We start from the raw sequence: 27,745 nt of genomic DNA on the forward strand, positions 1-27,745 counted from the left end.
GTCGTTGAACATCATTATGTTTCCTCCTTTCAACACTCTACCCGGAAAACAGTAGTTTTCTCAACAAGTCAAGCACTCTTCTAGATCAGCTCTGTAACTTAAAAAAAAAAAAAAAAAAAATCAGACCCTGCCAAGCCCAGGGGCTTTGGGACTTTACTGGGGCTGGAGGTGAAGCAGTAGGTGAAAAATGTTTGGAAATTGATGCAGAAGGAAAAATCATTTGAGTGTAAGCTTTAGTTAAATGTAATAACAGTCTACATTATTTATAAGGTTTTATTTAACAAAGTGTGTAATTGAACAACTTCAGCTGCCACCTGCTATGGAGGATAACAAAAAGGGAAATTTTGCTCAGCATTTAAATGTTCAAAAATATATTGATATGGAAGAAGAGAAATGGATCCAAAAAGCATGCATTTTTCTTTAGGAATTTTTATTTTAACTAGCTCTTCACTGACACCTGGATGAAAGACACTGGTGCCACAAAACTGGTTGAAAGAAAGGACATGCAGTGAACTTTTTCTTGTCTTACAGGCTTATTAACATTCAATATGATATACTAAGAATGTCTTAAATGAATTTATTTTTAAAATGGGCATCCAGATTACAGAAAAATCACTCTGGCCTGATAGTTTTGTGTGAGACTATGAATACAGATTGTACAGTGGTTGCCCAATTATTAAAGCATGGTTTAGCAGTACTGATTCAGAATAGCTTTGCAGCTCACACATTCACCTGCCACACACAGAGACATTCTCTTGACTTGTGAGGTTGGGAGAGATGTTCAGTTTGCAATGCTTCAGTGTTCAACATACTTTTTTCTCCTCTCTGGGACTAAAAATATTGAATCCATTAAGATAAAAAAGCAAATGTCTAATTTTCAAGTCAAGGTCCACATGCCCTAAAGTTTATTTCATAAGGTAGCTTATAAAAGGAATTTGCTTACCTTCCAGTATTCCCAATATTGTTCTTTGCCACTTGCTAATTTAATATCCTTAACAGCCCTGCTCAGTGCCTTGTACATGGTATACATTCAATAAATATTTGAAGAATGAACAAAATTGATTGCGCATATCATATGTTGCACAGAGAGACAGAAATAGTTCCAGCTAAGGCTCTGCTATGACAGATGTTCTGGACATCTGGTCATGTCCACTCTATACAAATCTGTGCTAATCATCAGCTGGTGGGCATTCAATCTAGAAAAAACTACAGCAATAGCTAGAGGGTCACTTTAACACAGACCAGTACACCACAGAAGAAACGCAGTGAGGATGATTGAATTCACATCACAGACTGACAGATGAAACAGTTAACATAAGTATAATTGTATATAAGTGAATTGTAATTGTATATCATAGATGAGAAATAAAGAAAATTTAACATAGTGAATTTTGAATCAGGAAATCGTCTCTATTTTTCAAGATCTATTTTCTGTAACTTCTCTCAGCTTACCCTGTATTGATAGGATTTTTCTATGAACAAATAATAATTGTACATAATACTATTACTTTGCCTATAAGTGTTCAATTTTAAGATTTTGTATATACAGAATATTTTTCAACTGAGTTTCAGTAGCTCTGATACTTCTGGTCTTAATTCCTCATGTCTCAGGGAGTTTCCCTTCATCTTCTGGTTGTTCCGAAAAGTGAGTCTCCGCCATTAGATCCCTCTCCCCCAGGGCTGTTCATTAGTATGCAACACTTTTCTCTCCTCTTCTCTCCCCTGTAGTTCTGTCCTGTCTCTGCTCAGCTGCCCCTCAGTTGTGTGCTGTGTTTCTCCATATAGCAACTCTGCCTTCGGCAGTTTTGATTTGCGAAGAGATGGTGTCACACATACAAACTTATTTGGGCCCGAAGAGTAATTTCAAATTGCGTTCTTGCTAAAGAGGAGCCCCCAGAGCAGAATTCCACCCTCCAGGCTACTTCCTGTGTGACACCATTTCCACATCCTTCTGGCTTGCAGCTGCTCTGGGACTTCTGGAGAACTATTTTGTACTCTGAACTGTCAGGCAGCACTCACAAGAGTGAAGGGTGAAAGTCTTCCCCCCAAAAAAATAAACAATTATGAATTCTTAAGAATACCTAGACATTCAGTAAAGATGTGACCAAAAAGACGGACTCTGTTTCTCTCATTAACAGCATCTAATCATGTGTGTTGTGAGTCCTGAAATTGTTTACATCCTAATTGAAAATATTGCATCCTTTCACTGAAGTGATGGTCAAGGTAGATAATTTGCAAAGAGGGAATATAAGCATTTCCTCCCTGACATCTTGTGTTAAATGCTAGTGCTGGCTTCTACTTTCCTTCAATGGGAATTGTACCAAGAAAGCCTGATTGTTTTTCTCCCCTGGTTGTCCCATAGCCATCAAAGGACAGATGCCAACTCTAGCACCATGACCCCTGGCTGCTACTTAGGGCTACAGAACGCCCACCCCTCCTTCAGGGACCTGGCCACAAATGACTTGTCTTGCCTGAGAGAGAACAGTAAGAACAGTGTCATTTATTTCATCTATATCTTTGTGGAGTTTTATATTAAATTATCTTTTGGCAGTAGTTTCAAAAAAATTTTGAATGGACTCCTGAAATTTCTGCAAAGGAAGGGGGTGTGTGGAGAGTGTGGGGAAGATGAGCAATGGAAGCAAAATAGGGACTGAGGGAAAGGAAGGGAAAGGGATTCAAGGAGAGTTGTGATAGAAAAGACAAGCGATAAGAAAGGGAAGGGTGAGCAGAAGAACAGGACCGGTCTCTGCACTTCTGGGCTCTAACAAATTCTCTGCATTCACAGCCTGCTGTGGTTAGCCTGGATAGAAGTGTGCTTCCCTCCTTCCCAGGTAAGCAGGCCTGGAGCATCCGCAGTAGGCTCTTGGTGCCCTGTGCCTCACAGTCTGTCAAAATCTGTAACCACAGACACAGCCAACAACTATGTGTCACACGAGTGTATGTTCCTCGGCTCTTTGTCTCGTCACAACAAAGATTTGGAGTGATGGACATTAAAGCCCCCTCGGCGTGTCACAGCTCTTGGGTCTTGGATAGACTGTGTTATAGTTCTTAGGTCTCGAATGGACCGTGTTATAGCTCTTAGACAAATCAGTGTCACAGCTTAGTGTAACAGCTCTATTTGATTTAGAAGATAGCAGGAAAATTCATCTTCGCGGCGTGAGGGCACGTTGATCCAAAGACACGAGAAGAGCGCCCCAGCGCGCAGGAGAGAGAGAGAGAGATCTTGCTTTGGCTCTTCTATTTATGTTTATCTCTCCCTGGGCCTGTCCTATGTAAATTGGGCCATCCAGGAGGGTTGTTTGTTTTACCTGAGGTCCTCACTCTGGTCCTCGGACATTTTTTTTCTATTTGCACGGCTTTTCCCTTCCTTGTCTTTTAGCCACCGCCATTTTGGACTCTTTTTCCCTATTCTACCTACCTAACATTGCCCCCTCAAGAGATGGGAGGCCCAATTCTTTGGGAATAGGGGCATCAAGGTCTTTCTGGCTACTTCCTGCTGAACTGGGATGGTGAGGAGTATTGGGCCTCCCCCTCTTGCTAGTCTCAAGCCTCAGAGTCCTTATAGCGGTGTCCATCTAAGGGTGTGTGATATTTTCCATGGTCAGCTGTAGTTTTATATCTTTGTTGAACTGGCACTGCATGTTGTAGCTGGTTGACTTGGGCAGAGACAAAACAGGTTAGACAATTGACAGTACATGGAATAATCATAAGCATCATCAATATAGCATAACAAGGACTAGTAGGGACATTAGTCAATTTTAAATTCACATTGCCAGGATGGCTCAAGTCCCTCTTTGTTCAGGGATCAGAAGATCTATCTCCTGTCTGTTTTGGAGTACAGTCTCTGTCAAGCTGTGTTGGCTCTTTAGAGTTATCCTGAGAAATTTTATCCCCAGAAACCAGATTTTGGGGGTGTTCATTAGAATGGCACTCATTGGTACCCCTGAATAGGTATCTGAGATCTCCCAGGGGCTCACAGGTGTATTGAGTGTCCTCTTCTGTTTTCTTCCATGGCTTGACTCATGAGTAGTGAATCCAGGAGTCATGTCCTGGTACCTTGACTGCTGTGGGGGTAGAAAGTATTACAGGGTAGGGGCCCTTCCATGTGGGCTGGAGTTGAGCCTTTGGCGACCCATCTTTCCAGACTTTAATTAGGACTTGAGTCCCTGGAGCATACAGTGGTGACTCTTTAGAATCTTTTGGGTCCTGGTTCATACCCCACAAGCGTATATCCTGTTGGAATTGCCCAATGGCTATGGTATAACACTGGAGGGTCTGAACCTCTGGATCTAGGAAGAGATCATTGACATAAACAAAAGGTCTCCCATATAGCATCTCATAAGGACTAAGACCAACCTGTTCCTTAGGGGCAATGCGGGTGTGGAGGAGAGCTATTGGTAAAGCCTCCTTCCATTCCAGGGAGGTCTCCTGGGTTATCTTTTTTATTGCCGATTTTAAGAATTGATCGGCTCTTTCTACTTTTCCTGAAGATTGAGGCCTCCAGGCACAATGGAGATAATAAGTAATGCCCAATGCTTTCGAGACCCCTTGGGAGACCTTAGAAGTAAATGATGTCCCGTTGTCACTTTGTAATGACCTGGGCAGACCAAATCTTGGAATGATTTCATGGAGCATTTTTTTTTTTTTACCACCTCTTCAGCCTTCTCAGTCCGGGTGGGAAAGCCTTCAATCCATCCTGTGAATGTGTCTATCATGACTAATAGGTATTTATACCCTTGAGAAACTGGCATCTGGGTGAAGTCCATCTGCCAGTCCTATCCTGAGTAGGCCCCATGTCATTGGATGGGCTGGGCCAGCTGGGGTCTTTGAGCTCTTTGGGGGTTGTTTAATTGGCAAGTGGGACAAGAGGAGACCACCTGTCTTATAGTTGTTTGGAACCCTGTTCCTCTGAAGGACCTTTCTAGTAATCTTTGGAGGGCCTTTTCTCCTAAATGAGTAGTGGCATATAAGGAGTTAACCAGCTTCCATTGGAGGTTCCCAGGCAGAAAAAGGAATCCCTCTTTTTGGAACCATAGAATCTTCTTGAAAGCCCTCACTCTCAGCTTTAAAAGTCTCACCTTCAGTATATGAAGGAGTTTCTGGAAAATTAGTCTGTAGAACTAAGGTGGCAATCTCTATTAGGTCATGGTTCTGTAATGCTGCTCTCCTAGCTGCCTGATCAGCTGCTGGGTTTCCTCGTGCCACTTCCGTGCTCCCTTTTTGGTGTCCTTTACAGTGGGAGACTGAAACCTCAGTGGGCAGATGGACTGCCTCCAAGAGTCGAAGAATCTGATCACCATATTTGACTGGGGACCCTTGGGTGGTCAAGTGGCCCCTTTCTTTCCAAACAGCCGCATGTGCATGTAGCACCAGAAAGGCATACCTGGAGTCAGTGTAAATGGCTATTCTTTTTCCTTTTCCCAGCTCTAAAGCTCGAGTCAGGGCTATGAGCTCAGCTAGTTGGGCTGAAGTACCTGGTGGCAGAGGCTTAGCCTCTATGGTCTCAAAATTAGAGACTACTGCATACCCAGCTCTTCTTTTTCCATCCAAGACAAAGCTGCTTCCATCAGTGTACCAGATTTCCTCAGGATTGGTCAGAGGATCTTCTGACAATCCCTCTCAGGGTTTTGTCCAGTGGTCCAAGGTTTCTAGAAAAGAGTGAAAGTGGAGAGAGCCCTTGGGGGTAGGGAGGAGGGTGGCTGGGTTAAGAACCTCACAAGGGGATATAGAGAGGCCTGGATTTTCTATCAGTATTACTTGATATCTGAGGATTTTTTGATCAGACATCCATAAATGGCCTCTCCCATTTAGGAGTTGTTTTACTTGGTGGCTGGTAAAAATAGTTTGCCCCCAAAGGAGAGTTTTAAAGCATCTTCTATCATGATTGCAATAGCTGCAAGATTTTGAAGGTGAGGGGGCCAACCTCGGGTAGTTGAATCGAGCCTCTTGGATAAGTAAGCTACAGGCTGGGGCTCAGATCCCAACCTTTGAGTTAACACTCCCAAGGCTATTCTCTCTCTTTTATGGACATAAAGTTGAATGGTTTTTCTGGGTCTGGCAACCTTAAGGCAGGTGCCTGAGTTAAGGCCTGTTTTGGTGTAGCCTCTGCCTTCTTTTGAGGAGTTCCCTACATCAGTAGGATTGAATCATCTCGTCCCTTTAAGCTTTCATATAAGGGCTGGGCAATTAGACCATAGTTGGGTATCCAGATTCTATAATATCCAGTTAGCCCCAGGAAAGCTTGCAATTGTTTTTGAGTCGTGGGGGAGGGAAACTGGAGGATTGTTTGTACCCAATCAGAGGACAGCCTCCTGGACCCGTGTGTAATCTGAACTCCTAGGTAAGTGACCTTTGTCTCGACCGTCTGTCCTTAGCACGGGAGACTATATCCCCTTTCTGCCAAGAAGTTTATAACCTGAATTGCATGTTATTGGGCACTTTTCTCATCTGGAGAGCAGATTAGTAGGTCATCTATGTATTGTAATATTTTCCCATTAGGTCCCAGGTCCAGATCTAGGAGATCTCGGCTAAGGGCCTGTCCAAACAGGTGGCGGCTATCTCTGAATGCCTGAGGTAATACTGTCCAAGTCATCTGTTGGTGTTTTTCTCCTGGGGCCTTCCATTCAAAGGCAAAAAGGTATTGGGATTCTTTAGCCAGTGGTATGCAAAAAAATGCATCTTTGAGATCCAAGACTGTAAACCACTTGGCACTGGGTGGGATTTCTCCCAAGATTACATAGGGATTGGGTACTGTGAGATGGAGGGGGACTACAGCTTCATTTATGATCCGGAGATCTTGAACCATTCGCCAGGTTCCGTCTTTTTTCTTTACTGAGAGGATTGGGGTGTTACATGGTGAATTGGTGGGGACCAATAGCCCAAAAGCAAGGAATTTATTTATTAAAGGCTGTAGTCCCTCCCAAGCCTCTCTTTTGAGAGGATATTGATTCCGGTTAGGAAACCGAGTGGGATCTCGGAGGACAATGATGACCGGTTCAGCTTGGTGGGCTCGTCTAGGAATCCTCTGGTCCCACACCTGGGGGTTAATTTTGTCTTCCCATAGTTTTTGGTCCTTCTCTATTGAAGGTGTAATGGGTTCTTCAGTAGTAACCAGGAGCTGTAGAGCTCTTGGGGCTGAAAAACTTCCCATCACAAGGGTGGTCCCCAGTTTAGTGAGTATATCTCTTCCCAATAAGGGAGTAGGACACTCAGGGACCACCAGAAACTGGTGGGAAAATATTTGTCCATCCCAGCAACAAAGAAGTGCTCGGGTGAATCTTTTAGTAGTTGCTTTTTCTGTAGCACCCAAAATGGTACAGGTTTGGGAGGAGAAGGCTCCGGAGTAGGAGATCAAGACAGAGTAGGTAGCCCCTGTGTCAACCAAGAAATTCTCGGACCTACCTGCCACATCCAGTTGCATCCTTGGCTCCAGTCCCATGATGGTTATCCATGACAGGCAGGCTGGCTAGAGCGGGCCGCTTCAGTCCTCTTGAACCATCATGAGGGTAGGCTTGGCACTTGACCTTCAGGCTCTTGGGTCTTGAGGGCATAGTGCTGCCCAGTGTCCCAGTTGATGGCATTTGTGGCAAGCTGTTCTAGGAGACTTGTCACGGTTTGGACACTCTTTGGCCCAATGCCCTGCCTGTCTACAGATTAGGCATTTGTCTCGTGCCTTGTCCTTCAAGGACTCGGGGTTTGCCATAGGGCTTCTCTGGAGGGCGGCCGGCATCTGGGCATGCCTTGTCTCTTTCTTTCTCTCCTTCTCTTGGGCCTTGGCTTCCTTCTGTTCTGTTATAAAAGGTATTGGTGGTTGTCTGGACCATCTCATCTAAAAAGGCAGCAGGGTCCTCTGTTGTAGCTGTTGTAATTTAAATCTAATATCTGATGCACATTGGGACAGGAATTTGTCCTTTAAAATCACCTGTCCCTCGTAAGAGTCTAAGTCCAAATTGGTAAACTTTTGGAGTGCCTCTTTTAGCCTCTCCAGAAAGGCAGTGGGGTTCTCATTGGGCTCCTGAGTTATTGCTGAGACCTGGGCACAGTCCCACAAGTAATAGGCTTTCGTTTCCATAGGTAGACTTTCTTAGGGGTGAGTCTTTTTGAAGCTTATCCTACCCAGAACTGTTGCAACCTGAGAGCCAGGCGTCCCCGGGTCAGGGTGCAGATCCCCAGGCAGGCTGAGGCGTGACAGCCTCCTAGAGATCGAATCCCTGGGCAGGTCGAGGCATGACGGCCTCCCGAGAATTGGGTCCCTGGGCAGGTCGAGGCGTGATGACCTCCTGTGACCCCTGGGACTGGCAGATCCCCAAGCAGGTTGAGGTGTGACAACCTTTCGAGGACCAGATCCCTAGGCAGGTCAAGGCGTGATGACCTCCTGGGACCCCTGGACAGGAGTTTGGGCGTCCCCAAGGTCTCCAGTGTGACCAGTACTGGGTAGGATTAGGGGGTTGGATATTATAGAGTATTTCCCTCCCAAGCCCAGCTATTTTCTGATTGTCTCTCCAGAAGATTGTAGAGGCAGTCTTGTGGGTCTGGATGGGGCTCAGGAAAAGAGCATGAAACAGGAGGGAAGGGGGCAGAGCACAACCTTTGAAAGAATGACATAGCACAAGGGTATAATGTAAACCAATTAAAATCAATTGGGTCCAAGATGAGAAGTCAAATTTAAGTAAACCTTAATCCCCAATCTATAAGCCAACAGACACACCCAGAGGTGGCAGGACAGCTCCAAGGCACTGTCAAGAGATGGAGGAGTGGGTGGTTCCCCAGTGGCTGGGATGATCCTCTCATTAGCATATGAATTCACCCCACTAGCAAAACCTAGCCAGGCCGCATTCCATGGCCAGTACCCTGTAGAGTGGGCGCTTCTCTGTGAATCTTAACAAATCTACCTCTTATCTATCGCTTTGACTCTCAATGAATATTTGCAATGAGACCTCAGAGCCTGAGCTTTATTAGGTCCTGAAGCCGGGCCTCCTGGGTTTTGGTTGGGCTCAAGTCCCGACCCGGAAATAGAGCTGAAGGACAGGAGGAAAAGCAGTGGGGAAAACATGCCAAGGAATCCCCTTCATACCCCGCCGGAAAATTTGCTAAATATCTGACTGGTGCTCAGTTTCATTGGTCTGATCCTTGGCACAGAGAAGAGAAAGGATAGAAGAACCCCCACCGGCTTGTGTAACAGCTACTGGGGCTCAGCAGATAGCGCCTTTGGGACATGCTGAGGAGTAGCCTCTCCAGAGTCCCTCAGTTGTGGCCCCTGCCACCCGCCTATTCACGGGAGGTTTGAGGAAACAAGAAACAAGAGATTGTAAAGGTCCCTCCAGCCATAGGAGCGACGACCTCTTACCTTAACCGGAGGTCTTCTGGAATCTGAGACTGGGCGGCTTGAGCTTTCTGCTGAGTGCGTTTTTCGCTGTCCTGGTTTCCAGCACGATGGGCCTTCCCCTGCTCTGGGTTTCTTCGCCTTCCGCTTCTAGTTGGGCTCCTGCTGTGCTTGGCCTCTTCCGCGCGGAGGTTGTTTCAGACAGGTTAAATCCGGGTCACGGCACCATAGATGTCACGCGAGTGTATGTTCCTCGGCTCTTTGTCTCATCACAACAAAGATTTGGAGTGACGGACATTAAAACCCCCTCGGTGTGTCACAGCTCTTGGGTCTTGGATAGACCGTGTTATAGCTCTCAGGTCTCGAATGGACCGTGTTATAGCTCTTAGACAAATCAGTGTCACAGCTCAGTGTTACAGCTCTATTTTATTTAGAAGATAGCAGGAAAATCCATCTTCGAGGTGTGAGGGCACGTGGATCCAAAGACGCCAGGAGAAGAGTGCCCCAGCGCTTGGGAGAGAGAGAGCCAGCGAGCTTGCTTTGGCTCTTCTATTTATATGTTTATCTCTCCCTGGGCCTGTCCTATGTAAATTGGGCCAGCCAGGAGTGTTTGTTTTACCTGAGGTCCTCACTCTGGTCCTCAGACCTTTTTTGTTATATTTTCGCGGGCTTTTCCCTTCCTTGTCTTTTAGCCACCGCCATTTTGGACTTCTTTTCCCTATTCTACCTACCTAACATATGAATCTTCTTCTCTTTCTATCCTCCCTAATATCTGTGACCTTGTCTCCCCTACTCTGTGACCCAAACCTATTATTTGCAATGCATTTAAGATTTTACCAGGAGCATGGACTTCAAGCAGCTCCTATGTACTGCTCTACTAATATTCCTGAGGTAATAAAGACTCACAATTCAATTTGTTTGAAATGACAGAGAAAGGAAGATGTATAAACAGAGAAAGGAATATATATAACATACAAAATTATATTTCACTAAATTATGCCATCACATAATGAGTTTTCTAAAGGCTAAGATTCTCAGCCCGAGTCTAGGACACAAGCATTTCAGCAATTTGTACTATTAAAGTATTTTGTTCAGGGATACACTAAATGCAAAGTATATCTTATATTAGGTAGCAGTTTCTGGAGTTCAGGAAACAAATTAATGGTATAAAGGCATAACCTGGAAATAGCAATTGTTCATAAGACTGGACCCAATTATTTTGCCAAATAAAATTTTCCACTGGGCAAAGAAAGATAGGATTAAAGGCAGGCAGGATGATGTCTATTAGAGCTACATTTAAGTAGATGAGTTCTCTGAGGCGTGACAGTATAAGCCTGTGGTCTACAGGAGTACATGTATGGTCAAGCACTTTATAAGAGCTGATAATAAGTCTGTATATATTTTTTAATTTTTCAAATACTGCCTCAAACCTATGGCCAAACTGGGATAACATTCAAAGTCGACTCCAACTAATGTGATGTGAGGGCTCATATTTTGTTTTTCTAAACGTTTAATTAAATAATCGTACAGCAAGGCAAAAGCCCAACAATTGCACAGTTTTATTAATAAAAAATTGGTTATACATTTTTTTATTCCAAACATACCTAGAAAACGGTGTTTTATTTTAGTTCAGCGTAGTATATTTGATTCTACTCTGTTTTAATTTTGCATTAGCATCTGAAGTAAATATAGACCATTTATTTAACACAGTAATAATGATGTCAATTTCAACAAAGTAGTTTATTGATATTGGATCAGCAAAGGCACTAGGGGATTTACTGAATTTTGTAGCTTGTAGTCTATTATTAGGATGCCCTGAAAAATACTCCTGAAGTGAACAAATGTACATGGAGATGTATATTAGATATGTGACCTTGTTTTAAATGTAATTTGCATATAGCATAAAAATTAGTTTTGAAAGATTCAAATTTTTTTGAAGGTTAATAAAGTTTTGAAAGGATGCAAATGTTTTAAACACAGGGATGAAATATGTTATTTAGTCAATCCCAGTTGTAATACTAAAAAAGAGTCTTGTTAAAAACCACATGAAATACAGTTATTAAAAGCATATCAAAGCCAGTTATTTCTAGAAAAGAAATTCATAAAACAATATTTCTTAGGCTTGTGAAATTCTATGTAAAAGCAGCTTCTTTCTTGAGTGTTTAAGAAATAATGATGTGAGATTACAACCGTGAGAATAACATTTGCCTAGTTATTTTTATTATTATTGGCAGTAACATTCTGTTGTAAAGTAGGTGGCAGAAACACCACAAAATCAACCGAAACACTTCCTCACGAACTACTGTGCCCAGATGGATTACGTCCCCAGAATAGTAGTGGGATGCTGCAAGGGGCTGGCAGTCATTTTGGCAGGAGACTGCTTTCTCCTCAGTTTGAAAATCAAATCATTTTAAAGACAGAATTGCAGATATAAGGATTTTCCATGTTAAATTATATAAAATGGTCAAGATACATCAGTGTCATACAATTATAGCTTTGATTAGAAAACCTTTGAGTGGAGCTAATGAATTATACAGAGTGATCTTCTCAGTAGTAAATAGAAGTAGGTTTAATAAAACATAAAAAGTTATAGAAATAAAATATAAATTGTGGAAAGATGATGGTCAGGTTTCAAATATGTATAACATAGTTTCTAAATTTAAGTATTATCATTCTTTTTGGTGTCTAGTGTTTTTCAGATTTTTTAAAAGATAGTTTCAACTTCTGCCAAAATACTTCATTTACTTGGTTTGTTTTGGGTTTTTGCAAGAAATATAATTCATTGAATGAATGCTAGGTTACCGTAGCTACTTGTGTTATATTTGCATACATTTTACTTAAGTTTAAAATCATGTAAGTACTTGAAAATCATTTCATAACTATTAAATATGGGCAGGCACTGGTTTGGGAGTCAGGAAATATTCTGAATCCAGTTCATTAATAGACTTGTGACCTGGACAAATCAGGTATTTATTTTGGAAGTAATAAGCACAAAAATTCTAAACAAAGTATCAATTTTGTTTTGATTTTGTTTGTTTTCTATTAAATGAAAGGGGTGGATTAGATGGTTTTTAACTTTTCTTTCAACATTTGCTACTTCTTGATTTTATGATTTAGTCCATGGGGTCTCACAGAGTCAGACACGACTAAAGTGACTTAGCAGTAGCAGTATCTTTATCTGATTCTCTTAAAGTAACTTACTTAACCTTTCAGAAGTTCCAAGATTAAAGCAAACTAATTCTTTGACTGAAAAGCCTGTCTTATAAATTCTAAGGATCTCTTCACATCAATATTAAAATATGATTATGTTAAGGATTATCTATACATTTGTCTGCAGAAAATTAAGATCATGGCATCTGGTCCCATCACTTCATGGCAAATAAATGGGGAAACAGTGACAGACTTTAATTTTTTGGTCTCCAAAACCATGCAGACGGTAACTGCAGTCATGAAATTAAAAGATGCTTGCTCCTTGGAAGAAAAGTTATGACCAACCTAGCCAGCATATAAAAAGCAGAGACATATCTTTGCCAACAAAGGTCCATCTAGTCAAAGCTCTGGTTTTTCCAGTAGTCATGTATGGATGTGAGAGTTGGACTATAACGAAAGCTGAGCACCGACGAATTGATGCTTTTGAACTGTGGTATTGGAGAAGACTCTTGAGAGTCCCTTGGACGGCAAGGAGATCCAACCAGTCCATCCTAAAGAAAATCAGTCCTGAATATTCATTGGAAGGACTGATGCTGAAGCTGAAACTCCAATACTTTGGCCACCCGATGCGAAGAACTGACTCATTGGAAAAGACCCTGATGCTGGAAAAGATTGAAGGCAGAAGGAGAAGGGGACGACAGAGGATGAGATGGTTGGATGGCATCACTGACTCAATGGACATGAGTTTGAGTAAATTCCGGGAGTTGGTGATGGACAGGGAGACCTGGCGTGCTGCAGCCCATGGGGTCACAAAGAGTTGGACATGACTGCCAACTCACTTGAACTGAATTGAACAGTTGTCTGTAAGGAAAAACTTAAAGTGACAACCTGAGAAAACATCAGACTGTATGTTTAACTTACTTATTAGTTGGCCAGTTTTTCCCTGTAAATTCTCTTCCAGAGTCAGATAAGGCATAAAATAATAATTATTGTTCTAACAGATCATAATGGCAGTAGTAGAAGTTTGTTAGAAAGCGTGATAAAATGGTCTTACCACGTTGGAGTGAGGGAATGGAGGGAGTGGAGAAGGAAATTACACTTAGACTTTAAAAGTAACATGGAATTTAAGAACCAAAATAATTCCATGAAAAGTTGCCTAAATTATGTTATTCCTCACCTAAATCAACAATAGCAGTAGGATGCAAAGTTGTTGATGTTGGGAGTCTTTTAAGGGCAGCATTAAATGACACATTTTTTCTCACTCAGATTCTGAATGAAAGAGGCAAATTAGCAGAGGAATAACATATGAATGGGCTTTCCAGGTGACTCAGATGGTAAAGAGACCTGGGTTTGATCCCAGGGTTGGGAAGATCCCCTGGGGGTAGGCATGGCAATCCACTCCAATATTCTTGCCTGGAGAATTCCCATGGACTAAGGGTCTGGTGGGCTATAGTCCACAGGGTCGCAAAGAGGCAGACGTGACTGAGCAACTAAGCACAACACATATATAACAAAATATCATCTTATAATTTCATTTAAGTTTGTTTGGAGGGTATAGCTGTGTAGTCAGGGACAGAAGTATCCCCCAAAAGAAGCTGCATAGTATTAACTTATAAAAGGCCCAATTTCTTCAAGTAGTTGTTGTTATTGTTCAGTTGCTTCATATAAACACAAGGATTAAAGGATTAAAATGTATCTCTGGTTCTCAAATACATATACATACAAATGTGTATTTGAAAGCAATACCAATTTTCACATTGGAGCTTTTCTGCTCAGATTTTTCCTCCCAAATTTCATATTCAAAAGACAATGTCATACATTTGCTCCATCTAATATTTAAGCATTACATCTCCAAAATAGATTCTGATCCCATCCATTTTTCTTTGTCTTCATTGTCAAAAATCTAGACCAAGCCTCTGTTGTTCAGTCACTCAGTCGTGTCTGACTCTTTGCAACCCCATGAATTGCATCACACCAGGTTTCCCTGTCCTTTGCTGTTTGCTGGAGTTTGCTCAAACTTATTTCCATTGAGTTGGTGATGTCATCCAACCATCTTGTCCTCTGTTGTCCTTTTCTCCTCCTGCCCTCAAGCTTTCCCAGCATCAGAGTCTTTGCCAATGAGTTGGCCCTTCACATCAGGTGGCCAAAGTATTGGAGCTTCAGCCTCAGCATCTGTCCTTCCAATGCATACTCAGGGTTGATTTCCTTCAGGATTGACTGGTTTGATCTCCTTGCTGTCCAAGGAGATCTCAAGAGTCTTCTCCAACACCACAGTTCAAAACCAGCAGTTCTTTGGTGCTCCACCTTCTGAGTTGGACTATAAGTCCAACTCTCATATCTGTACACGACTACTGGAAAAACCATAGCTTTGAGTATACAGACTTTTGGCATCAAAATAATATCTCTGCTTTTTAATACACTGTCTAGGTTTGTCATAGCTTTCCTTTCAAGAAGCAGGCGTCTTTTAATTTCATGGCTTCAGTCACCATCTGCAGTGATTTTTGAAGTCCAAGAAAATAAAGTCTGTCACTGTTTCCATTGTTTCCCCATCTATTTGTCATGAAGTGATGGGACCATATGCCATGATCTTAGTTTTTTGAATGCTGAGTTTTAAACCAGCTTTTTCACTCTCCTCTTTCACCTTCATCAAGAGGCTCTTTAGTTCCTCTTCCATTTCTGCTGTTGTCATCTGCATATCTGAGGTTACTGACATATAACCTCCCAGCAGTCTTGATTCCAGCTTGTGCTTCATCCAGCTCAGCATTTCACATGATGTATTCTATATAGAAGTTAAATAAGCAAGATGACAATATATTACCTTGAATTATTCCTTTCCCAATTTTGAACCAGTCTGTTTTTCCATGTCAGTTTCTAACTATTGCTTCCTGACCTGCATACAGGTTTCTCAGGAGGCAGGTAAGGTGGTCTGGTATTCCCATCTCTCTAAGAATTTTCCACAATTTGTTGTGATCTACACAGTCAAAGGCTTTAGTGTAGTCAATGAAGAAGAAGTATATGTTTTTCTGGAATTCTCTTGCTTTTTGTGTGATCCAAGGGATGTTGGCAACTTGATCTCTAGCTCCTCTGCTCTTTCTAAATCCAGGTTGTACATCTGGAAGTTTTCAGTTTACATACTGTTGAAGCCTATCTTGAAGGATTTTGAGCATTACCTTGATAGTATATGAAATGACCACAGCTGTGTGATAGTTTGAACATTCTTTGGCCTTTATAAGACTGCCTTCACGTTTAAGACTTATGTGAAATGCCACTCTGAAAACGAAATGCTTCATTTGAACTATTGTGGATAATTCTGTTTGGATGCAAAAATGCAGATGTCTAAAGGCATCTGAACTGTGCAGCATCATGGGTTAAGTTTTTGTTTTTTTTTTTAATTGAAGTTCCTCTATGTGTACTATCAGTTCAGTTGAGTCACTCAGTCATATCTGACCCTTTGTGACCCCATGGACTGCACCATGCCAGGCCTCCCTGTCCATCACCACATCCTGGAGTTTACTCAAGCTCATATCCACTGAGTTGGTGATGCCATCCAACGATCTCATCCTCTGTCATTCCTTTCTCCTCCCACATTCAGGCTTTCCCAGCATCAGGGTCTCTTCCACTGAGTCAGTTCTTCACATCAGATGGCCAAAGTATTGGGGTTTCAGCTTCAGCATCAGTCCTTCCAATGAATATTCAGGGCTGATTTTCTTTAGGATGCACTGGTTGGATCTCCTTGCATTCCAAGGGACTTTAAAGAGTCTTCTCCAACATCTTCTCCAACATCACAGTTCAAAAGCATCAGTTTTTCAGTGCTCAGCCTTCTTTATAGTCCAACTCTCACATCCATACATGACTACTGGAAAAACCATAGCTTTGACTAGATAGACCTTTGTTGGCAAAGTAATGTCTCTGCTTTTTAATATGCTGTCTAGGTTGGTCATAACTTTTCTTCCAAGGAGCAAGCATCTTTGAACTTGGCTGCAGTCACCATATGACTTTGGAGCCCGAAAAAATAAAGTCTGTCATCGTTTCCATTCTCTCCCCATCTATTTGCCATGAAGTGATGGGGCCAGATGCCATGATCTTAATTTTCTGTATGCAGGTCAAGAAGCAACAGCTGGGCTGGATGACACACAATCTAGAATCAAGATTGCTGGGAGAAATATCAATAACCTCAGATATGCAGATAACACCACCCTTATGGCAGAAAGAAAAGAGCAACTAAAGAGCCTTTTGATGAAAGTGAAAGAGGAAAGTGAAAAAGTTGGCTTAAAAGTCAACATTCAGAAAACTAAGCATCTGGAAGTTCATGGTTCATGTACTGTTCAAGCCTGGTTTGAAGAATTTTGAGCATTACTTTACTAGTGTGTGAGATGCATGCAATTGTGTGGTAGTTTGAGCATTCTTTGGCATTGCCTTTCTTTGGAATTGGAATGAAAACTGACCTTTTCCAGTCCTGAGGCCACTGCTGAATTTTCAAAATTTGCTGACATATTGAGTGCTGTTCTATGAGGATAATCAAAACCATACTGTTCACTGGTCCAAACTCCTCAGAAAAATGTTTTGACTGTGATAAATGCTTACTGAAGTCCAATATGTAATGCATGTGTTATTTTCTAAGGGAACAAGCCATATGAAATGTCAGGAAGCAAAACCTCATCAAATAATAAAACACTTATTATAATATATGTGATTAATTAGGGACATATTATGGGTGATACAGAATCACAAACTTTCTGATCTTACAAAGGCCCACAGAAATGTGTAATATCTTACTAAAATGTAATTCTGATGTTGTAGATTTAGCTCCCCCTTTCAATGTCCATTTGGTGTTATCAGAATGCATAATTTCTTTTATTTATACTTGTACATTTTAATATATTTTCCCCTTATTCTTCTTTTTCCCACATTAATATTGGTTATGCTATTTCTATTACTTTACTATTTCTTTCCACTCACAAATTCTACTTTGCTTTTTTACAACCTTTTTTTGCTTCACAGCCTCTGGCTTCCAATTTATTTCGTTTTGGATTTTTTGTTTCTTTATAGGATTTTTAAAAATCTAATTGGCTTCTACTTTTGTTTTGCTTGTCTTCCTAAAGAATGTTCTTCCATTTTTCTATTGCCCACTGCACTACTTATTTCCAACTTAGGAAAAAAAAATCTTTCAGAAATGCTCTTGTCATACACGTCCTGTTGTTATTTTATACCCAGCTGTGGTTACTTAGTTATCCCTCTCACTTTTTATAGTTCATTTTCATTTAAGTGCATATCTCTATTCATCTTGAAAGTATTTCTCTCTCTTCAAAGTCTTTTTCCACCAAGAAAATTAAATTGTTTTGTCTCTTATGAAAGGAGTAAGCACTCCTCTGTCAACTGAAAGGCATATTTAAATGCCAGCTCTCATGTAAAGAGAAGGTGTAGGCCAAAACTACAACCACAGGTTTTGTGAGTTCCTATATGCCAACAAAGGTTCATCTAGTCAAGGCTATGGTTTTTCCTGTGGTCACGTATGGATGTGAGAGTTGGACTGTGAAGAAGGCTGAGCGCTGAAGAATTGATGCTTTTGAACTGTGGTGTTGGAGAAGACTCTTGAAAGTCCCTTGGACTGCAAGGAGATCCAACCAGTCCATTTTGAAGGAGATCAGCCCTGGGATTTCTTTGGAAGGAATGATGCTAAAGCTGAAACTCCAGTACTTTGGCCACCTCATGTGAAGAGTTGACTCATTGGAAAAGACTCTGATGCTGGGAGGGATTGGGGTCAAGAGGAGAAGGGGACGACAGAAGATGAGATGGCTGGATGGCATCACTGACTCAATGTACCTGAGGCTGAGTGAACTCCGGGTGTTGGTGATGGACAGGGAGGCCTGGCGTGCTGTGATTCATGGGGTCGCAAAGAGTCGGACACAACTGAGCAACTGATCTGATAATATATTATGTGGTGCATTGTTTCATATGCTTATTTTTCAACTGTATATCTTCAATTTGGGACAAATTAGCATCTTGATAATATTGAAACTTCCTATCCATGAACCGGGAATACCTCCATTTATTTAATTAGTACTTTCCTGGGGACTCAGACAGTAAAGAATCTGCCTATAATGCAGGAGACCTGGGTTTGACCCCTGAGTCAGGAAGATCCCCTGGAAAAAGGAATGGCAACCCACTCTAGTATTCTTGCCTGGAGAATTCCATGGACAGAGGTGCCTGGTGGACTACAGTCCATGGGATTGCAAAGAGTAGGACACGACTGAGCAACTAACACTCACTCACTTGATTTCTTTGGTCAGTTTTATAATTTTACTCATACAGACCTTGAACATAATCTGTTAAATTTGTATTTAAGTATTTCTTTGAGGGGAGTGCTAATGTGAGTGGTTTTATGTTTTTAACTTCCAATTCCACTTGTTCTTTGCTGGAATGTAGGAAAGCAGCTGACTTTTCTATATTAACTTTGTAATTTGCAACCTCACTGTAATTGCTTATTAGTTCCAGGAGTTCTTCTGTTAATTCTTTTGGATTTTTTTATATAAACAATTATGATGTCAACAGACACACTCATTTCTTCCTTCTCAATCTGTAAACTTTTTATTTCCTTTCCTTGCCTTATTACATTAGCTAGGGCTTCCCGTATGATCTTAAAAAGTGATGAGAGGAGATGTCCTTACTTTGTTTGTAATCTGAGTGGGAAAGGTTCTAGTTTCTTCCATTGTATTTTAAAACTTGTTGTTCCTATAAAGAAAATATATTGAGTTTTTCATATCACCTTTGAAATAGACACCTCAATTCTTTTACCACTTTTAGGAATCTTTCAGATGTTTCTATTTTTTCTAGGCATACAATTATATAGTATGCAAATAACTATATTTTACTTCCTTCATCCTTATTAGTGTAATTGTATCTCACATATAATTGGATTGGTATGTATAGTGTTGAGTTTTTCCTAAGCTTTATGAAAGTATGTTTAGGATTTGTAAAGTGTTTTGTTGACCTTGGGGATCTCTGTGTGTGTGTGTGTATAAAATGTTAGAACAACTGGACAAATGGATGTCTACCTCACTCCATATAGTAAGCAAATTCTAGGGCTTCCCTGGTGATCCAGTGGTTAAGAACCCATCTTGCAATGCAAGGGTCACCAGTTCATCCCTGGTCCAGGAATATCCCATCTGCTTCAGAGTAACTAAGCTCACACACCACAACTACTGCGCCTGCACTCTGAGGCCTGTGAGCCACAACTATTGAGCCCACATGCAGCAACTACTGAAGCCCGACACCCTGGAGCCCGTGCTCCATAACAGGAGAAGCCTCAGCAATGAGAAGCCTGTGCACTGCAACTAGAGACTAAGCCCTGCTCCCCATAACTAGAGAAACCCTCTGTGCAGCTATGGAAACCCAACACAGCCAATAAGTAAATAAATATTAGAAATCACATTCCAAATAGATCAAAGATTTAAATGTATAAATCTAAACCATAAATGATAAAAATGAAGGAAGAAAATATGATGTATCCCTCCACACTCTCAGGGACATGGATGCTTTCCAGAGCATGACACAAAATCTAGAAACCAGAGAAGAATTAGAGTGAATCATCACATAACATGCAAAATGTTTTAATTAAATTTTGTAATCTGTAGCACAAGACACCATAAACTCAAAATACATACACTATATATTTTTAAAAGCCCCCACATTCCCAAATTAAATGGTTCATATTGTATCTAAAAGGGTGCTATAGTTTAAAAAGGAAAAGAAAATGAAAACATATACTGTTATTTAAATAGTCACAGAAAGAAAAGAAAATATAGCTCTTGAACATATGCTCATGTAAGTTCACATAAGTTCAGCTTTTCTCATTTTAAGACAAATGCAAATTAAAATAGTAATATGGCCCCTGTTTTGCCCCAATCCGATTGAACATACTGAAAATATGATAACACATTATGTGGTGAGAATGTACATGAGCAGGCACCATGTTCCATTGTTGTCAGAAGAACCAGTTGGTTCAACCTTCAGAAAGAGTTATTTTGTAATAATACCAAAATTAAAGATTCACATTCTGCATAGCTAAGTACAACTGTAGAAATTGATACTATACTATTCACATATATGTGAAAGTATGTGTATAACATATATTAATTCTATCTTTATTTATAAAAACAAAAGATTAAAAACAGTACCTATCACCCGGGAATTGATTGAATAAATTATAGTATGTACAAAAAAAGGAAAACTATGCAGCTGATAAAGAGTTGAATCTGTAAAAACTGATAAGAAATGAACTCTAATAGATATTTTCAGTGAAAAGTGCAGGGTGCAGAAAATGTGTGAGTTGGCACATATCTATTACATAGACAGATAACAGTGGTTAGGTCTTAGGTCAGAAATTGATTTTTTGCGAGCAAGAAGGAAGGGGAATTTTCCAGTTTCCTTTAATATTTTGAATTTATGTCATTTATGCATGTTTTCTATCAAAAAAAACTAGTCAGAAATAAAACCATCCATACATTGATGTTATAATAGTTACCTTAGAAAATGCACCATACTTGTTATCCCTAAACATTTATTTCAAAATAAATTACTGCCAGTATTTTCCTGATTCCTTATGGGAACAGTAGAATTTTAAGGCCAAATATGCTTTTTCTGTTGATTTAAATTTACTTGATTTAAATTTTCTTTTCTTCCAGGCCCTAAGCTGAATTGCAGGTAGATTGAAAAGACCTCTGAAAATTTCACTAGTTCACTTCAAGGACAGAGAGTACAAATTTAGACTTGTATATCCAGTAAAGAATCTGCCTGCAGTACAGGGGACCTGGGTTCAATCCCTGGGTTGGGAAGATACCCTGGAGAAGGCATGGCAACTCACTCCAATATTCTTGCCTGGAGAATCCCCGTGGACAGAGGAGCCTGGCAGGCCACAGTCCATGGGGTCTCAAAGAGTTGGACTCGACTGAGTGATTAAGCACAGCACACCCCCTTGTTTCCGGTCACCCGTCAAAAACTTCACAGCAGTGGGAATCTCCCTCAGTAAAATTTGAAGTTCCCGTAAGACCTCTCAAAAGATATATGGCAGCAATTTTAATATTGCAGTTCATATACACCAAAGCTGCAATTAACTATATTGTAGTTTGCTGACCTTAATGAGTTAATGACCTTCCCTCCTAGCTCAGTTGGTAAAGAATCTCCCTGGAAGGCAGGAGACCTGGGTTCAATTCCTGGGTCGGGAAGATCCCCTGAAGAAGGAAATGACAACCACTCCAATCTTGCTTAAAGAATCCTATGGACAGAAAAGCCTGGCAGACAAGAGTCCATGGGGTTGCAAGAGTTGGACACGACTTAGCAACTAAACCATGAACCAATGAGTTAATGCCGTGTCCAAATAAAACTTGTTGTCAAATGATAGCCTAGGCTCTGAGAAGTTTTGGCTCAGTATTATCTGTGAAATTTGAGCTGATATTAAATATGCCTTAAAACAATACCTTTGGGATTTGGCCTCCAGCATCTGATCAGGTCTGGCAGCTATATAGAGTCAAGAGTTTTGCCTCAGGTCCTTATGTTTTGCACTGTAGGATTATAGCATCAGCAAGAATATCATTATTCCTTTAGTGAAGGAAAATATCTCAGTGTTTGAGCTTATAGAACTGTCTTCTTTCTGATTACTTTTTCCTCTGAAATAAGAGAATTCTGCTGTCTCCTGTACCTACAGTTATCTTCTCCCGCCCACTGCCCAATCTAGTAATTCTTTTCCAGCCTAGCCTTTCTGCCATTCTTAGTCATCTAATTGTTGTCTGTCTAACCTTAAACTGTCTCTTTCTATATGCATTTAAGTAGGCTGACCCTAGCATGACGGATGCCATGACAGGTCACAGTTCCATTGTCTTTGTCTCAGAATAGATGAAGCCTCAATCAGGACAGCCATGGCTATTTGGTCATTAAATCTGGCTGCAGCAAACTGTTCTGACTGGCTTGATCAGGAGCCACTTGTGCAGATTAGACAGTTGCATTTTATATCTTCTCAGAGACAGCTCCCTTTCCACTTCATCCTGTTGATGAGTTAACCATGGTCTCTCTGGGGCTACATCCTCATCTTCTGGGTGGCTCACAGAGTGAATAGCTCATTTGGGACAGGGTGGTACTTAGCCAATGTACTTTAATTAAGGCTATACTTGAATAACTTCCTTAAGTTATGGCACGGTTCCTGCCTCAGCAAAGCATAAGGATTGGATTAATAAACATGGGACGTTTATAACAAAAAAGCTGAGATAGAAAACGTGTTTGTTAAGCCAAACTCATAGAAACAGAAAGTGGAATGGTGGTTGCAAGAAGCTGGGGGAGGGGAAAATAGAGAGTTGCTGTTCATTGACATTAAATTTCAGTTGCATAAGATGAATAAGTTCTAGAGATCTAAATGACTTTGTGCCTATAGTTGACAATACTGTCTTGCATGTTTAAAAGTTTGCTTAAAGGGTCATGCTAAAGATCTCAAGTTAAATGTTCTACCTACAAAAAAAAAAAAGAATTTATATTTAATTATTCCATTTGGATTTAATTGGAAATGAACTTTTCAGTCCTCTAGTTTGTATTGCATAACAGGAGGTTGCAGATATTAAGATCTTTAAAGCTCCTTAAAATATCTGTATTCTTTCTCTTTAGGACTTCATATGCAGAGTAAATGGTGATTAAAATGTGCAGGATGACAAGATGGAGCAAACAGTGCTTGTGCCACCAGGACCTGACAGCTTCAACTTCTTCACCAGAGAATCCCTTGCGGCTATTGAAAGACGCATTGCAGAAGAAAAGGCTAAGAATCCCAAACCAGACAAGAAAGACGATGATGAACATGGCCCAAAGCCAAATAGTGACTTGGAAGCCGGAAAGAACCTTCCTTTTATTTATGGAGACGTCCCTCCAGAGATGGTGTCAGAGCCCCTGGAGGACCTGGATCCCTACTATATCAATAAGAAAGTGAGTGTGTTTTATCAGGCATATTTTGCTGCTTTTTACCTTATAGTATACCTTAGACTGTTAGAGCACCAACATATGCTAAGTTAGCACAAACTCTAAGTATCCTTCTCTTTGGGAAATAGAACACATTTGTGAATGCTTTATGCATATATACGACAAATAAATTGATTAGATCATAACAGATGGAGCTGTCCCAAATGTACACAAAAGATATCTAAAAACAAATGTAAGTCATAGGCAGCTATTTTGACAAATTAAAAACTTCTCCCCAGGGATTGTGTTTACTATTTATGAGTTTTCTGTGCTTGAAAATCCTGAAATTGTCACAAGTTATAAAGATCTCAAAAATGTTGGTATTAATTTCTCATAGAACAAAATTTGATACCAAAAGGATTTTCAATTTTATATTATATATAAATATTATGTTATATATAATACATCAATTAAGTTCCTGAAGAAATTTTTTCATTTGGGAAAAAACATTCCTATACAAACTATAGTTTAAACAATTATTTAATCTTTTGGTGGGAATATATTAATATTGGTAAGGATTAACCAAAATCTAGTAATCTAAAAATACATAAATTTGAGTATTCATGCTTGAAGTGAATGTATTAAGTACTTATCCTTTCATTATGACCATGATTTCACCAAGTCAAGAAGAAAAGTATTAAAAAAAATATTAAAAAAATTATTATATTGATTTTAGATTAAATTTATGGCTTGTTAATTTGCAATATTTTATTATATTTTTCACCTAACACAACATATTTGTTAACTCTTGGTAGAAGGTACAGCACAAAGATTGTAATTAAGCAAATGAAATGTTTTAGTTAAATATGGTCCTTAAAAATGCCCCCAAAACTTTTAGGGATGTTTTTGGTTGCTGGCACAATTATCATGTTAGTTTTTATGAAGTGCAGAAATTTGGAATTATGGTATGTTAATTCAAGGCAGTTTTGTAAATCACTTCTCATTGACTACCACAGTTTTCAGAGGTAGAAACCTCTTAGGTTCAGATTTTTTTTTAAAGTTGTCAGGCTATACCTGGTTTAAGTATAACAATTTTCTTTTTTAAAACTGATTTGTCATTTTACAGTAATGGAAGAGATTAATCATTTTCAATAGATTTATTATCTTTTATTTAAATTTGTTTTTTAACATTGTAGTATTAAATCTTAGTAGGTAAACCATTATCTGTTTCATAACTGCCATTTAAATTAAGAGAAAAATTGCATTTTATCATTCAGTCACTACTTTGGAAATTAATGATATCTGAAAAGCTAAAACCCATATTAAGCAGTCTATGAAGGGGTAATTTGTATTTTTTTAAAAGTAAAAATGTGATAAACCAGTTATTCAAACATTTTACCTTACTTAAAATTACTCTATTATTGAAGTTATGACTCTGATATGTTCTAGCCAGAAATTCATTGCAACTAAAGTATATGACTTTATTTATAGCCATTGGACATTTCCAAGCTACTTAGAGCTGCTATTATCGTGGGTTAGGTGGGCTCCATCCTAAGTAGGCATTTTGCTACCCCTAGACATCCAGTCCCCAGCTTTCCAGTAGAAATAACCATCTGAAAGTTATTAAAGTCACCCAGAGCCTACCACTTCATCAAACAGGATCCAAAGCCAGGATCCCGGATCCTCTGCCATGTCCTTATCTGTAAAACAATATATGCATACATTGAGAAAGACCAAACTAATGCCTGTTGACAGGGGCGGCTCTTCTTTAAATAGAAACCAAATCATCCAATCAATCTTTTCCTTTAAATTGAAAAGTTTTTAGATTAATAAAGTTGTCATATTGAGCAAATGTCCCCAAAGCAGTCCACAATTGGTTTATAATGAATTAGATATAACAAAGGATATAAAGACAGATGGAAAACAAAGTAATGTAAACCCTTCCGAATAGTTAAAAGAAAGGTCTTGAAACTGAGGATGAAAGACAGACTCTGAAGGAATGACTAATCTGCCAGATTCTTGTGCTGAAGTAACCCTTATAAACTTTGTTAGCTTCACATTCAAACTTGCCTTTACCATATCCTTATCTTCAAATGCACATTGTGTGAGGAAGGAAAAACATTCTGACATTTCGGAACAAATCTGTGCGCAAGTAGCACAACCTGATAAGAGAAATATTGTTATTAGAAAGGAGCTTTCCCCAAGTTGAGGCACGTCCATTGCTTTCACTTTGAGCTGACATCAAGCAAGTTTCCAAATTTAAGTCATTCAACAGAAATACAAACGAAACTTTCTGCAGGACTGAAATCCTTAAAAACTAACACGGCATGCTTGAGCTGTGTGTTTGAAATTTCCTTTTTTTTTTTTTTTCATCTTCACGTTTTAAAACTTTCTATAGTTATGTGTACACTCTTTTCTAGTTTTAAATTTTCTTTCATAATTGGATTGTTTCAGTATGGAGGAATAGTCTTAAATTCTGAATGTGTTTCCTCTGATTGATGGTAGAATGCTTAGAAAAATAATAACCTTTTTAAAATAATGAATATTTCTTTTGATATTTGACCAATTTCATTTTAGTGGCTTGGGTGTCTAAGGATGGCAGGGTGATCTTCATTAAACAACACAATGCATATACACAGTACTCCTGGTGTAGATGAAGTGTCTAATGATGGAAGTGTCACTGGGGAAAAGCTTCCTAGGATGAGATTTACCATTCTCACCAATATTGAGGATGTGGGTTTTATAGCCTTTGTGGGTTGTAACATACAAATATTAATCAGGCTAGTGATTCCCCTAAGGCTTAACTCAAGTACAGTACTTAATGTGTCAGTTGTGTCTATATACCACATCTCTATAGTCTCCTTCTAAAAAATGTATAGAATAAACAAAGCAAGCCCCTTGTCAGAATGGCTGGAGAATCTTTGCTGTTTTAGCTTAAAGTGCAGTGGTGCACGAATATAAGGAATTTACCTGTAAGGAATAGAAAGAACACAAACCACAGCGAAGCTGTTTGTGATCTTCTACAAAGACAATGTCAGTGCGCTTATGGAAATGTCACTGCTGATGGTGTATTTTCGGATGGCATATGCCCACATATATTTATCTCTTTTGCCCCAGTTTAAAATGTACTAATTACATAATGTTCAAAATTTCTGCTGAGACTGTTAAAATAGTTTAATCCATGGTCAGTGATATTGTAGCAGTAACTGGAAAAATAGTATCAACTGTCTCGTGAACATTCATGGCACATGAAGCATTCCAGACCTGCAGATGTTTTAAGCCTTCAGAAGTCCAAGGTAAGAACTAAGGAATAAATTAACAGTGCTATCAGAAAAGACCCACAGAATTTTCCACACTGTGTTAACTTTGGTTCCATGGTCTTCAGAACATGATTCCAGGCTGGGTTCCTTTTTTGTTTTGTTTATTTACTGTGTGGCAAGGCACATTTTAGCTTGTGAACACACCTTTATTTCTTCGTGAGAATTTTTTTTTTTTCAGTTTCCTTTCATAGCTTTGGTTGATATTGCACCATTTGGCTATACATTCAAATTCTTCACCCACTCTTTATTATAGAAAACTTCTTCCTTCTCATGTTCTTCTTAAAATTACAGATGACTCATTAGTATCCTTTTGACTGTGACAGTGTACTGGAAATAGAATGAGGTATTTTAGCTGTGGGGTGAAAATGGATGTTTGTTAATTATGGAATGTACAAATGTATCCATTTAAAATGTACTGTTTACTTGACTGTCTCACCAACCATTAAAAGACAATTTATTCTCCCCTTTTATCAGCTCTTCTGAAAGAGATGCATGGCTCCTCTTTATTGGGGCTGCATGAAAAATCGGAAAGGAACTTGTGATTTTAAATTCATGCCTGGTTTGTCATCACTACAGGTATTTTTAATTGTTATGTGGGGTAGGGAGAGTTCTTTGTTTTGGTTTTAAACAAATAGAGATTAGGTAGTTTTTCTTGCAAAAGTAATTTAAAAGAAAATCAGAACAATAGATGGTAAAAGCTCATGATTCCATGAATTCTCATCTTCATGAATTTTCTTGGTATATCATTCAGTCAGTTCATTCAGTTCAGTCACTCAGTTGTGTCCTACTCTGCGACCCCATGAATCGCAGCATGCCAGGCCTCCCTGTCCATCACCAACTCCCAGAGTCACTCAGACTCACATCCATCGAGTCAGTGATGCCATCCAGCCATCTCATCCTCTGTCGTCCCCTTCTCCTCCTGCCCCCAATCCCTCCCAGCATCAGAGTCTTTTCCAATGAGTCAACTCTTCGCATGAGGTGGCCAAAGTACTGGAGTTTCAGCTTCAGCATCATTCCC

General features: G+C 39.8%; 1 protein-coding gene across 1 annotated transcript in view; it reads left to right on the top strand.

Moving 5' to 3' along the window:
• Positions 1-27,745, top strand: part of SCN1A (sodium channel, voltage-gated, type I, alpha subunit) — a 155,668-nt gene that overhangs the window by 37,945 nt on the left and 89,978 nt on the right. The window contains exon 2 of the mRNA XM_010858942.1: positions 23,123-23,434. Within this exon, the coding sequence (XP_010857244.1) occupies positions 23,171-23,434 (264 nt within the window). The 5' untranslated portion in view covers positions 23,123-23,170. The remainder of the gene's footprint in view (positions 1-23,122; positions 23,435-27,745) is intronic.

Source organism: Bison bison, unplaced genomic scaffold (genome assembly GCF_000754665.1).
Source record: "Bison bison bison isolate TAMUID 2011002044 unplaced genomic scaffold, Bison_UMD1.0 scf7180017864452, whole genome shotgun sequence".
Lineage (NCBI taxonomy): Eukaryota > Metazoa > Chordata > Mammalia > Artiodactyla > Bovidae > Bison > Bison bison.